The sequence below is a fragment of the Notothenia rossii genome (genome assembly GCF_949606895.1).
Source record: "Notothenia rossii genome assembly, chromosome: 7".
NCBI lineage: Eukaryota > Metazoa > Chordata > Actinopteri > Perciformes > Nototheniidae > Notothenia > Notothenia rossii.
Window position 1 is genome coordinate 11993080 of NC_136905.1, and position 15031 is coordinate 12008110.

The following is a 15031-nucleotide window of genomic DNA, read 5'->3' on the forward strand; positions in this document are numbered from 1 at the left end:
TGAGGTGACTTGATACTTTAATTCAGGGGTCTCCAACACGTCGATCGCGAGCTGCCGCTAGAAGAGCAGACTCCCGTCGGGGAGAGCAGAACCTTTAGCCGCTCTTACTCTTGCTGAGAATCCTTGCAGGCAGGGGCGGGTCTTTATTTTGCTGGGCCACCATGCGGCCAATCATATGCGAGGATACACTAGGATAATACCATTAGTTGAAAGAAGGGTGGGGGGCAGACGCTCCAAAGACAGCAAGTGTAGTGGTATAGGCCAGCTACAGAGCGACGGGGAGCCGGATTGAAATGCAAGCGGGAAAAAACATGCGGAAAAAAACATGAAATGAGTGAAAACCGAAAAAATAAGCAGTACTGTAATTTCAATTATATTGGAGAAAGCACAGCAGAGTGCAGGATTTGTAAAATGAAAATAACCTTCAGAGCAGATTTCTTTTGGTAACCACCATTTATTGTCAGAGGTGGGAGAAGTTCAGATCTTGTACTTGAGTAAAAGTACCAGAGTGTAGGAATACTCGGTTACAATAAAAAGTCCTGCATTCAAAATGTTACTCGAGTAAAATTACAAAAGTATTAGCATCAAAATATACTTAAAGTACCACCTGTAGAGAGATCTAGATTCAGGTGTTCTTTTCCCCATAGAGACCGCCTCGCTGCACATTATCCCTTGCATAAAGATAGATTGTGGGTCCCTTATATTATGTTGTACACAGTGGAAATAAACATTCTGGTAACCTCAACATCAGGGATCTTTTATAATCCTTCTGAATCAAGCGGTAGCCTCACCTTACTGATCCCTCTTAAAATAGAAAATAACACGTTACTTTACCAGCAGAGAGAAAATAGATTATTAAATTATTAATGTGACTAATAAAGAGCAGTTGTATTATGAAGTATTATTCTGTTGATGGATGTCATTACATTTGGTGAAAAGCACATAATGACTTGTTTAAGACTCGTTTTGTCAAAGTTTAGGACTTGGACTTGACCTTGCCCATCCTGACTTGAGACTTGACTTGGACTTGAGCGCAAAGACTTGAGACTTGACTTGTGACTTGCAAAACAATGACTTGGTTCCACCTCTGTGAGTAATACATTGGAACAACCACAGGATTGTTTTTAAAGTAGATATTTAATTTGAGCTTTTCTTCATTAAATAAAAACTGAATAAATCAAACTGCTTTTAGAGCACAGTTCAAAGGTGTATCTGTAAATGCAATCTGTATATCTATGATCAGCATTTATTAACTTAATATAAGATTACCTTTGAAAAAAACCGACATTCAAAAGCAGTATAAACCGTGGTCTGCTTTATTTTGCTTTGGTCATTCATTTAGTTCATCGTAAAGTGTTTGGCACATTGATCCCATAAGTAATCCCACCTATGACACTGCTTCAAAAAGTTGAGTACTAGAAATAAAAATCCAACCACGTATATTTCAAACGATCCAAAACAGGTGTGACATTTTCAAAAAGGCAATCACTGAAACAAAACAATTCTCAAACTACACGGACAACTGGATACTGCTTTAACAATGCTTCACGTTTTTTTTTAAATATGCATGATACTACAAGAAAGATTTGCATATTAATTGTTGTAAATAATGCAATTGTTGTGCAGGTGGAGCCACAGCAGAAAATAAATCATAATTAAAGAGTGCAATGAGTCGTTGAGTACATCGTAGGTGTTCTGCATCACCAGCGTCATGCAGTGTTTCTCTGTTGATGAGACTTCAACAGACGTGGCAAAGATAGCCGTCAGACTCGGCCCAGATTTTCCTGGGACACACGCCTGATTGGCATGGCCGCCATTCTGCTGAGTGCCAATGAGCTGAGTCGACTGTTGCCCAGTGGTGTGTCCTGCTCAGAAGCTAATGTTGTGATTTTCCTGCTAATAAAGAGGCCTCTCGTCAATGGGCAAACATTTCTGCATCGCCACCATCCAGGTTTCTACTGGCTCCTACATTTTCAAAAAGGCAAATTAGACTGATGTGACAAAACAAAAAGACCCGATGAGCAAAGGATAAAATTAAGCAGATGATTGCCTCTCCTACCAACGCTGGTGATTCACATTTAAGGCTGGGATTTTACTTAACATCGCTAATTAACGGATGAAATGGAGAAATCATGAAAGGGACCAATTAGATCCTGCCACTCTATTCTATGTCAGTCTCGCATCGCACACTCAAAGCTGTTGGATACCCGGACACTTTCAGGACACAAAGCTGGGGCTTTTTCTTTTTTTTCTTTTGTTCATAGTGCAGTAATTATGGTTTTGATGAGCGTCCAAGCTGTGAGAGCAGTTTATAACATTAGCATTAATGACCGCTAACCTCTGGAGCATGCGAAAGAGGCTCCTCCACTGAAAGAGGGAGCTCTTAACTTTATGCTAATAAATAATGGGGACCTCACAAATGCTAAGCCCACACAGCTCCACATTTACGTGGCATAGCTTTAAAGAGTGAGGGAAAGGAACATTACAAATGGTTGGATCAGTTCAAACAAACCATACGACACAACACATATTTGCATGTTCAACTTTAAAAGTTATACAACTGCTGTTAGAAGAAGCCTATCCAATAAGGATGATGACGGTTTGTTTTCAATATCTTCCATTACAGTATATTAGCATGAGCCAAGAGACCTTTTCATTGCATTACTGTTCTTTGAGCTCGCCCTAATGACAAATACAATTCATAATTAAACCAATTAAGAGGGGCTAGTGTTGCCTGCAGTCAACTCCTAATTCTTAAGCGACAATCACAACATCAGTGAGTCGTGTCTCTTTCTCTGAAGCCTTCATTCATGCCAGTAATTTATAATGGAAAGTGACTGTTTCTGAGTATTCAAATAGCATTTTAACTCACAGACATTAGAGGGTAATGGTTATCATTTGCAATACATTGAATTCTTTCACTTGACTGCTCCACATTACATTCCCATGTTGCATCTTTGCCAGCTGGGGGTAGATGCTTCAGTGAAGGCCTATTCCACTGCAGACCAATAAACCCGGATTAAATGGTGGAGGCACTGATGCATTAAGATTAAACTATCGGCTAATGGTTCAGATCTCATCAGGTAATGATTTACATTTGATTTCTTAGATAACACTTATCTTTTCAAATCCGGTAAGTAATATACGGCTTAAGCATCACATAGACACCCGCGAGAGAATGTAAACATCTCCACTAAATGCATTACATTTAAATTAACAGCCTGGTGAATAATAAATCAAATATGCAAGGGGTGATACATGATAGCTGAATTACAATCTAGCCCATCACCCCTCCATCCCAGAGTATCTGCATCTGTCTATTTTCAGCAAGTCTCCACACACACACACACACACACACACACACACACACACACACACACACACACACACACACACACACACACACACACACACACACACACACACACACACACACACACACACACACACACACACACACACACACACACACACACACACACACACACACACACACACACACACACCAATAGTTTATTTGAACTTAAAATAATGATGTACCACCTAAAGCTTTCTGTAAAGAGTGGCTGTTGATCATCCTCCACACATCACACTTTCATTATACAGGTGAGTATGATATTGCAGTGGCGGCGTCCATCTCTCCACACACACACACACACACACACACACACACACACACACACACACACACACACACACACACACACACACACACACACACACACACACACACACACACACACACACACACACACACACACACACACACACACACACACACACACACACACACACACACACACACACACACACACACACACACACACACACACACAGGTCTTTGCTCTCACCTGGGGATGCAGCAGCTCCCCACTGAGTCTTCTATGATAATGCGGGTCTCTCGTGGGACCGTGCTGCGCTCTTTACTATTCACCCCGTCACAGTCCCCCTCATCCTGACTCGGTGTAACTGCCTGCCTCTGTTTCTCATCATAAGCCTCCCACTGAATTTGGCTTCGCTGACTGAGCCACATCCTTCATTTTAGTTGCTCCAAAACAGACGACAATAAAAAGAGAGGCACTTTAGCTGCCTTATGATCCACTGTGTTCGTGTTGATATATTATAATCACTCTCTAATATAGACAAGGTAATTAACTGAGGTTATTAATGCATCAATTATGAACACGACTGTTTCAATATACCCCTCTTCATATAACTTAATTGGTGATAGAATTAAACAAGCATTAAGGGCTTATACGGTAGTTGCTTCAATGCTATCAATACATATGCAGATTTATTCAGGAGCTAAAATCTGATCACATAACTTTCAATAAGTCTGTGGTGAATCTAAAAAGTTCCTATTGTGCGATAAATCTATTTTAATAAGTTGTTTAATACATAAGTCCAAAAAGGTTTAGCAAATAGTAAGAAATGCCTTTTCCTAAGAGCCCCACATGAGATTTTCAAATTGATTGCTTATGCTTATGTTTTCTCTACAAATCCTGAGAGAAATATATGTTTATTAAGCTGATGAAGGCTCTTCATCTTAGACAAATAGTTGTTTACTTTTCCATTATGTATCTATCTATACCTACTTTTTAATTGTATGGTGTTGTGCAGGTGGACTACATTGGGTTTGCCTGAGATGTTTGCCTGTTACATCTTTAAACATTTAATAAAATGCCATAATGTGCCATTAAACCCAATTAATCTGAAAGTTACTTCAATGTCAGATTACTAATTTTAGAGTTATTGTTAATAAAATATCTTCTTTTTCAGTTTATATTCCGCACCTTAATAGCTTAGTTTCCTTCTCAAGGTCAATAAATAATATTTGAGGCATTTTAACCCTCAAATGTTGTTCTAATGCTAGAAGCAAAACCCACTTGTTGACATTGTCTGAGCCCAACGAGTCCACAGCGAGAAACGCAGGAATTACTCAAAAACATGCTGGTAAATATCCGTAATGATGAACCACCCACGCAAAATGTCCTTTGCCCTCCACATCCCGAGACAGAAATTCAGCTCAGCTTGACCTCAGCTCCGGGGCGCGGCGTCTTCACTGAAGCATCTCCCAGCTCCGTAAAATGACACCAGTTCTCCTCAGACACCTGCATGACTCGGAGCAAGTTGGGTCTTGTTAAGCGCAGACATCGAGGGTATCGAAGGTCAAAAAACAGCTCTGCAGATATAAACAACCTTGCTCCAGGTCTTCTTGTTACCATCTGATGTCACGTTATCAAGTCTTTAATTGGAGAATACATTTTAGAAAACAACTCATTAACAGCTGATTTTAAAAAGCCCCGTGTACGAGCTTTCAGATACAAAATAATATTGATGAGAATAAATAGACTATAAGCCCCAGATGTTTCCAGATAAATGTTTTGTACTGATTTATGTAAATCAGTAAAAAATTCAGAACATCTTTGATTTCTCAAAATATCTTTGGATAACAACTTACACAAGCACTTGGTATTTGCCTGAGGGTGTACGCAGGGTTTTTCACTTGCAAGAAATAGTAACACATGCATTTGTTTCCCTTCTCCACTTCTTCTACGCATGTGTGTCGTTGTTCAGTACACTCACTTGCTCGCTATAGTTGGTGAGATGCTGCCGGCGATTTCACAGACAATTTGATAAACTTCCTCTCACTTTTCCAAGTCTACTCTCACACCAAACTTTTTCCTTCCTCTGTGAAAGAAGTGTGTTTTGTGTGGAAGACTGTAAGCAAACGTCTATCTGAACTGCCAGCCAGACCCTTTAGCCTGTGGGCGCAGCATCCTTTTGAGGCTGAGCATATTAAAAGCAACAACAATGAGCAATGAATCTGCACTCACTCTGCCAAAAATTCAATTTCATCTGGATATTACCAATCTAAACGCTTTATCTCACTACAAAGTTTATTTGATTGTAATGAAATAAACACCTCAAGCTATCGCAGGCGTTTTTTGCACTGCATTGACATCTCAAACTGACAGAGATGTTGTACGGGGAGAATTTAAAGACTGCTTTTTTGCTGCTCTGGGATGTTTGCAGGGATATATATGTGCTTCTGAAAATGTACAACTTCCACCACAGTTTCAAGACAATACTTCAATATTCTGCTTCATCCTGATTCTGGCAGAGCCCTGACTGTGCATTTCTTCATACTTCAGTACTGTCAAGCTCACAGCAAGTGACCACAACACCGAATGAGTGCGAAAAACAACTCAAAACAGAGGCCGTTTCTCAATCTCGAGGATACTGGCTTCCAAGCCAATATTTCAAGGATGCTATGTCATCGAGTGCCGCCGAAGGACTGTTCCAATCTCTAGCATACTTGGAATTCCACCGAGACCGCGTCCTTGGTTTGGGGGTAATTTCGAGGCTGCACATGGGTGGACTTCGCATCCTTAAAATCCCCACAATGCTTTGCGCACGGACCAATTTCCTCAAATCTGTGGCGGAAAATGTAAGGCGGGGCCTCTCATATGACGCACAGCTGCACACTTGCTAGCCTGTTCCACTCTTCGTTTTCCAAATGCCAGGAAGGATTCTTGCCTAGCTTCTGAACCAAGTGACTCGGAAGACATGTGCTACCAAGCAAGCATCCTTAGGAACGGCCAGAGTCTACAGCCATGCTAGTGGCTCTCTGAGCTTGTACTTAGCTTAATGCTAAAATGGTGACAGGGGGTGTTTCTCAATCGCGAGTACGCTTGCTTGGTAGCACATGTCTTCCGAGCGTCTTGCTTCAGAAGCGAAGCAAGAATAGTTCCTGGCATTCGGAAAACAAAGAGTGGAACAGGAGCAAGTGTGCTTCATATGAGAGGCCCCGCCTTACATTTTGCGCCACAGATTTGGGGAAATTGGTCCGTGCGCAAAGCATTGTGGGGGATTTTAAGACCGCGGAGTCTACACATGTGCAGCCTCGAAATTTCTCCAAACGAAGTACGCCGGGCTCGGTATAATTCCAAGCATGCTGGACATTGGAACAGTACTTCGACGGCACTCGATGACGTAGTATGCTTGAAATAGTGGCTCTGGAGCAGCTTTACTCGACATTGAGAAACACCCAATGACTGCAATGAAAGCTAACATTAAGCTAAATTTGAGCAGATGGAAAGTATATTAAGAAATTGAATCACCAAAGAGGGGAACCATGAATTTCAGGAACCATATTAATGAAACACAAATCAAATGGTTGAGATATTTCACCCATATTTAAACTTTGTGTTGGAGGAAGTCAGGGGAAAACCCACAAGTCATTATCCTCTTCGTGAAGGTTCATGATCACGACCATCTATAAAGGATTTAATGGAAATCTGTCAAATAGCTGTTGGGATATCTCAGTCGGTATAAGTGGTTGACCAACGAACCCCCAAACCCACATGCTAGCGTGACTAAGAATTGCCGCCACACTTGTAAATTGCTCATTGACGGAAGAAAGCAAGACCATGACAGAAAAAAAACACCGCTTTCTCTTAATTCTCTCCGAAATGACGCCCACGAGACTTCACACCCACTTAAGTCTCGCCTGAGATGTGGCATTATAGGCCTGATTGTGCTAATTATCAGTCACTTTACCATCTCGGTTTGGCTCAGGAGATTTCCACTGTGGTGAATCAGGAGTTATTGCCAGTGCATGTTGCTAGTTACTCTGAAGAGGCTTTATGGGAATCATCAACAAACTCACGGGGGGACCATTTGATCTATAAACAGCAGAACTTGTTAAATCTCGATAGATGAGATTTTACAGAGGAAGATGTGCACTCTTCAGAGGGACTGCAAACACATTACCCACAGAGGATACACCAAAGTTACGTGGATTACTGTTAATGTACTCAGACGTCAGCCTGCAGGGTAATATCACATGTCAGACTGACTGACTAGAATATGATACATGCAGATAAATTGTCTTCTGAAATGTAACAATAACAAAGCTTTTGAGTCCCATGATGCACCTGTAGCTTACAGGCTGAACCATTCGGTGTGATCAAGGTGAAAACATTGTATGAATTAAACATTTGACGTTTGATGATAATAACCTTCTTTAGTGATGGTGATAACATCCATAAAATTAGTAATAGCAAAAACGAACAATTATTCTCATTAAAGATGAATTTGCTGTATTTGGTCTAAAAAATATATCAAAAATGAAATTAAAACATTTACAAAAGAAAGTCTATCAGTCAGCTTTCATATTCAAATGACTTGTTTTGTCTAACCTACAATTCATAATTGACGTTAAAAGAGCAATCATTAAAAAAGCTCCTAATTTTCATCTGGAATAATTGATTACAGACTAATTGATGACTGATTAATTGATGACAGACTAATTGATGACAGACTAATCGATTACAGACTAATCGATGACAGATTACAGACCAATCGATTACAGACTAATTGATTACAGACTAATCGATTACAGACTAATTGATTACAGACTAATCGATTACAGACTAATTGATTACAGACTAATCAATTACAGACTAATTGATGACAGACTAATTGATGACAGACTAATCGATTACAGACTAATCGATGAGAGATTACAGACCAATCGATTACAGACTAATTGATTACAGACTAATCGATTACAGACCAATTGATTACAGACTAATTGATTACAGACTAATCGATTACAGACTAATTGATTACAGACTAATTGATTACAGACTAATCGATTACAGACCAATCGATTACAGACTAATCGATTCCGCACAAAAACCAGCACAAATGACCGGATAATCATATCAAAGACAAATCTCTGCGCTCAGTATTTCCAACAAAACAGACTCTAAAAGCTTTGTTAAAAAGATGATTTCTCATCTTTAAAATGTTTCCACAGAACCAATGGTGGTTTGCCTGCCTGCCAAGTAGGTTGTGCTTATGAGTGAATGAAAGACTAAAAAAGGAGTTTGTTGTGGAATAAAATAATGTCCGCCTCTGTTATTATTTCCTCTTTTCCCCTCCAGCATACATCTTGTGGTTGGATGGATGCCTCCTTGGACCCCTGAGGGATGGAGTCATCCTTAGGGGCAGTGACCCAGTAGCAATGCAGGTCATATTTGTTTTTATTCTGCCTGTTATTACTTTTAACCATTTTCCACTCTTCAAATCCAATAAAACTGTCATAAATGCAGAGACCATTAAGTTCAGATTTTTGCAAAATAACATATGAGTGTTGACTGTTCCCATTGTGTGCTTTATTGAACCCTAATCTAATACAGTCTTGAAAAGTATGGAACCAGACAATTACTGAAATGGAGGGAGTAGAAATAACAGCGAGAGAAAGAAGGGGTCTAAAGGATTATCAAGATTTGTGAGGCAACTTGCAGGAATATATTAGAGTCTTCATTAATTACTTTTCATCACTTACTATCTCAAATGAGATCAGGTCTGATGACCAGTCAGAGGACAAGCTGGATCAGCATTTACATGTCGAAGTCAAGCACTGACCAAACTGTTAATAGAAGATTCTGATAGAGCTAACAAGCATGTCACCCTCTTTTCAAAACCCCATAATGCAAACAAACGGCGACAACGTCCACTACTTCTTTAAGCTTTGTGCAACAACAGCTTTAGGAAAATGTGCCAAAAGCTGGCAGTGCATGCCCGAGACAATCTGAGCTGCTTTTGTCTCGGTAATTGGCTCTGCCGCCAGAGAAGGCTGTACTAAGTGTTCAGCAGCTACTCAGGATCTCATCAGGAGTTTGTTGTTGGTTTTAAAGTTGTAAGACACATTTCAAAAAATGTAATTTGTTCACTTGGCACATGGTTTTAAAGAATGTGGCTTGCTTCTGGCTTGCTAAACCCATTAGTTGAAATGTGAATCTTTCCTCTTAAGTCCCAAGCCTGTTTTTCAGGTTTCGAAAATGACATTCCCAGAACAAATGACCATATCTTCCCTTCTAAAAGGGTTAAATTAATAATCTTTTTTCTCAAAGTAATGATAAACCTGTGAGTTGGATGTAGAAGAGTCAGAATCAATATAGATGTTTTTTATTTTAAATTTTACATGGTAAAAAACTGTAAATTATAGTGTCCGTCCAAAAATATTTTGTACTTATAGTGAAAACTAACCTTGGATGATGGGTTAGTAGACTAAAAGCTTTAGGAATTCAAAGTACAACATATAATAAGTACCCTGTATCAAGATTGATGCAAAACAAGTGATATTTTACCTTTTTAGACAGATTTAGCAAAAAAACCCTCTTCTGGGGCCATTTGGGTGGATTTTCCATATCTCTGGCCCCTCTTCTTCGATGTTGATATGTGATATCTCTTTCTGACCGTTAGAGCCAATAGAATCAAAGGGAATCGTCCCGCACACACTCATGTAAAAAAAAAAAGATGGCGTCTTCGCGCATTCAATGAAGCTACAGAGCGTAGGAATGGCCTGCTCTACTCTTTTAAAACGGAATTGCAGTTTTATTGCTTATAGATTATCAGAACATTGGATATTAACCTATGGATTAACTGCATCATCGTTGTTATCGTTTTAATGCCATTGAAGACCAGTTTAGACCAGACAAAGACGAAGGTAAGCCATGTTAGCGTTGTGGGCTACCTAGCGCCAATTGTTTTGATGTACGTTTTTGATGATAACGTCGCAAGTTTGTATCTTTCAGTGTTGAGGTGGGCACCGTTAGATTCTCTGTCTTTACGATCATAAACGATGTGTTGGATGTGTAGCTACAGTAGGATAAGTAATAAGGGAGCTAGGAGTGATTTTCGGTGCAGTAATAGGTTAGCATTTTTCGCTCTGGGCTAATTCAGAGGCTCACTGTTAGCATTGTGTGTTTTTTTTTGAAAAAAAAATGAAAAAGATCAGTTAAATGAGTTTTTTCCCATTAAATGGATATCAAATATTCATAGTTTATTAAATATTAAGGTTCCTTAGACGTTGTTTCCTGCAAATGACATGATTTCGGCCCCGGAACCGGGTCCGTGGGGCCTAAGAGGTTAAAATATCTATCTTTCTTCATTAAAATGGGCAGGAATGGCTCTACTGTGGGTTTAAATAACTAAAATGTTATGACTTCAAATGGTACATTTCTCTAGTAGTTGCTTTTATACTGTATGCATATCCGTAAGTTGTAATTTGATACAATTAGGACATCAGAAAATGTCCGTATGCTCTTGGCAAGCTGGGTGAACCTTTACCAAGTGCATCTGACAATCTGTGTATCTGAGGCACGTTTTTGAAAGTCCATACTGCACTTGGTAGTTCCCTTTCAAAACGATGATATCCTGTATAAATCTTTGTCAAGTAGGCTGCGGAGTCTTTGAGGTGTTGAAGTTCTCTGATATCTAAAAAGATCACTTCTGTTTACAGTAGACGGGTAAGAGAGTATGTGTATCTCTGTCTGTCTCCATTGTACAAAGATCAATAATGAATCATTCACCATGATGGCAAAAAGCTGCCGTATCAAATTCATAAATATGGATAAATAAACTGGAATTACTGTAAAACTGCCTAATTTATTTTCAGAGGAGACGGACAGACGCTCATACTTGGCTGCTGCCCAAAGATGTCGTCACTAGATTTGAAAAAAACCTGAAATCTAATCACATCTTTCAAGACAGAAAACAGCCTCTCCACTAAAACATGAAATGATTTGCTCATAAAATATCAAATTTGGCCAAGATTGAAGAGTGGAGTGTGAAGGACGTGACCCCCAGGAGACCACGGCTCAAGGCACATGATTGAGGTTGAAGGATTATTGCAGATCACACCCGTGACGAAGTGCAGAGTGAAGTGTAAATCTGTGTTTGTTGTCTTTATGATGGCTGACAGTGTAGCACTGCCATTACTGGCCCTCTTCCCTCACACGCTGCCGCAGCCAGCAGCCCCTCTCAAAGTTAATAGTCCTCTGCAGGAGAAAGATATCTGCTCTTCGAGACACTATGAGTAAACCGACTGTGAAAACATATCAACAACATTGTGTCTGATCCAAACTATGTCCTAAAACAGTGGGTACAAATTGCTACTATGAAAATGGGAGAAACAGAGCTCAATGATTTAATTAATCGAATCAATCTTTTGCGAATCAGTTAAACCTAAAATAAAAGATGGACCTTAATCCCAGATCAAATGTACGTTAAAGGATTTTGAATATATTGTCTCTTGTGATTATGATGTTATGTTAAATGTGTGGCGTCTTGTCTTTATTCATTTTACAAATAAAACTGCTGTGGATGCAAAGTAAAAATGTATGTAACAAGTAAGTGTTATCGTGTGTGTGAGTGTTATCGTGTGTGTGTGTGTGTGTGTGTGTGTGTGTGTGTGTGTGAGTGTGTGTGAGTGTGAGTGTGAGAGTGTGTGTGTGTGTGTGTGTGTGTGTGTGTGTGTGTGTGTGTGTGGGTGTGGGTGTGGGTGTGGGTGTGTGTGTGTGTGTGTGTGTGTGTGTGTGTGTGTGTGTGTGTGTGTGTGTGTGTGTGTGTGTCTGACTGACTGTGTGTTTATGTTGGTGCCATGAGCTAGAAGCATAGACACTGAGGGTTTATGAGGGTTTCCTTTGATGTTAGGGCGCACAGTGGATTATTTATGGCCTCGAAAGTGGCGGTAACCAAGAAGTTGCTCAGCTCCACGAGATAAAAGCTCACAATAAACAGATTCTTAGTGTGCTTTAGCCCTGATTATATACTGGGGCTGCATCCCAGTGGAATAAATATGCATGCAAAACTGTCAGCTTGATTATATCTTTCCAGAAACAATGGCGTGCTGTTCAAATGTACCGGGGGCTTCAGGCACACTATGCCCCACATGCCATGATTTTTTATTAACAATAAACCAGAAATAAATAGGTGTTTTCAAATTCTAATTAAGGAATATTTAGTCAGCAAACAAATATGTTCGAATGGAAAGCATCTAGCACCTTGTCATAACAGGCAGTGAATTGGTGTAATTATTGCCTAGCGTTTACAGTTTGAAAGCGTTGTGTAATTACACAACATTATGCAAAGCACACATTATAAAACCTGGTGACAACATGACCTAGAAGTGATCTCCGTCAGTTACAAAACCACAGACAAGCTGCCACTTGACTGTTAGCAACAAACTTCACAAAAACTTGTCCTGGTTGGCACTCTCTGCGGCTTCCTCTCAATCCCAACATGATTTCAGACCTGGCAACCCTCAGTTGTTCCTGACACCATAATTACAGACTCAATAAAAGAGCCATGTCCTTATTTGCCTCTTCTCTCACTCCATCTACTTTAAAAGAAACTTCCCTCTAACGCCTCCCTCGCTCTCTTTCTTTTATTTATCACATTTTCTGCCCCACAGAGACCCTTCAGAGGGGGGGAGAATCCCATCAGAGGGTAACACGGCGTGGCCGGTGACCACACAGGAAGCTTTTGATTCCTGCAAGAATGTCCTGAGCTTTGGAAAACTGTCAAACACACTGGACACAATGTTGGAGCTGAAGCACAAAGGCACTGCTTCAAATTGATCCACCACGCAGGGCCACTGCTGAAAACGTCATTATGCTAATATAGTGGCTACCCTTGAGCTAACTCAGACATAAAAGAGAGGTGAATGGCCAAAATAAAAAAGGTGTCGAACTACATGAAGGAAATAGGGTTTCTTACCGAGTTTAGGTCCAGGCTGGTCTGCACCCACTCCTTGGCATCGTTATATTCTTCCATCAGTCCCATAATGTAAAGTGTGTCCAGTGAGTCGATGATGGAGGCTCCTCTGAGGCCGCCTGAAAAACAAACAAGAGAACTGATTTAGTGCCCGTTTAAAAAGAGTCGCTTGGCTCAAGAGACATGTTTTAACTCCTTATACAACTTTTTATTTTACAACCATAACATCACACGTGCAATCATATATGCACACGCACACACACACACACACACACACACACACACACACACACACACACACACACACACACACACACACACACACACACACACACACACACACACACACACACACACACACACACACACACACACACACACACACACACACACACACACACACACACACACACACACACACACACACACACACACACCTTTTCTCAGCCGCGGTGCTGCGCGGAGCTCCATACACACACACACTCGGAGCTCAGGCTGGGAGTGTGTGTGTGTACTCAGGCTGAGTTCCGCGGTGTCTCGCAGACCCCACTCGGCAACCAGGAAACGAAACCAGTAATCCAGTTCACACTGTCCGCTCCTCGAGCCTCAAAGGGCGGAGCAGCGAGCCCCGCAACGTCCCACCAACACCAGACCCCACGCAGCATTCTCATCTGTTTGTCATTACTGGTGTCATTTCCTGGTTGCTTACGCCATTGTAACACATAATCACTGATGTTCCGCTGTAACGGTGGTTACTCATCAGAACAGAGTGGGCGAGTTGACCAATCAGAGCACAGTGGGCTCGCAGGGAGGGGGGGGTCAGGAGCTCCAACAAGCCGTTTAGGACAAAAAGTGAATAGACATTCTATACAGAGATGCTGTATGAGAAACCAATGTGAGTTTGGAACATTGAACAATGTAAATCTATTCTAGTAGACCTTAACAATGGAAATACGATCAGTAGAAATGGTCATGTCATGGGACCTTTAAATCAGAGTATAAGATTTGCATAAATATATGATGATGATTAGTTGTTGGCATATGTCTTAAAGTTGTTGACAGATTCAGTAAATACCACTATTTAATGCTGTTTTACTTGCAACATAATAGCGTTTTACCATTTATTACGGTAGGCAGGGTATATGCAGGAATCCTGAAGTCAAATGTAACACCTTTTAAAACCTTTTTTAAGACCCTTTCCATACATTTTAAGACCTCATCGCCACTTTGAGTTTTAACCGGTTACATTGGCGACACACTTTACCTCACATTCACTATATACAGTATTGATTGTCCTTCCTCCTTATCTTCCAACCATTTGGACGCTAACTTGCATTTCCCCATAACGATGTCGCTTAACAACCGGCGTAAACGGAGCTTTGCGCTCTATCAAGCAGTGAGCGTGCGATGTCCTGTTCAGATGACGTCCAACGGGATGCCATAAATAAACTACACAGAA

General features: G+C 40.6%; 1 protein-coding gene across 3 annotated transcripts in view; it reads right to left on the bottom strand.

The window, feature by feature from the left end:
- LOC307045851 (mannosyl-oligosaccharide 1,2-alpha-mannosidase IA) overlaps window positions 1-15031 on the bottom strand; it is a 196914-nt gene that overhangs the window by 77074 nt on the left and 104809 nt on the right. For all 3 annotated transcript variants that reach the window (XM_079691834.1, XM_079691832.1, XM_079691833.1), the window contains one exon: window positions 13576-13691. In XM_079691834.1, coding sequence (XP_079547960.1) covers window positions 13576-13691 — 116 coding nt within the window. The remainder of the gene's footprint in view (window positions 1-13575; window positions 13692-15031) is intronic.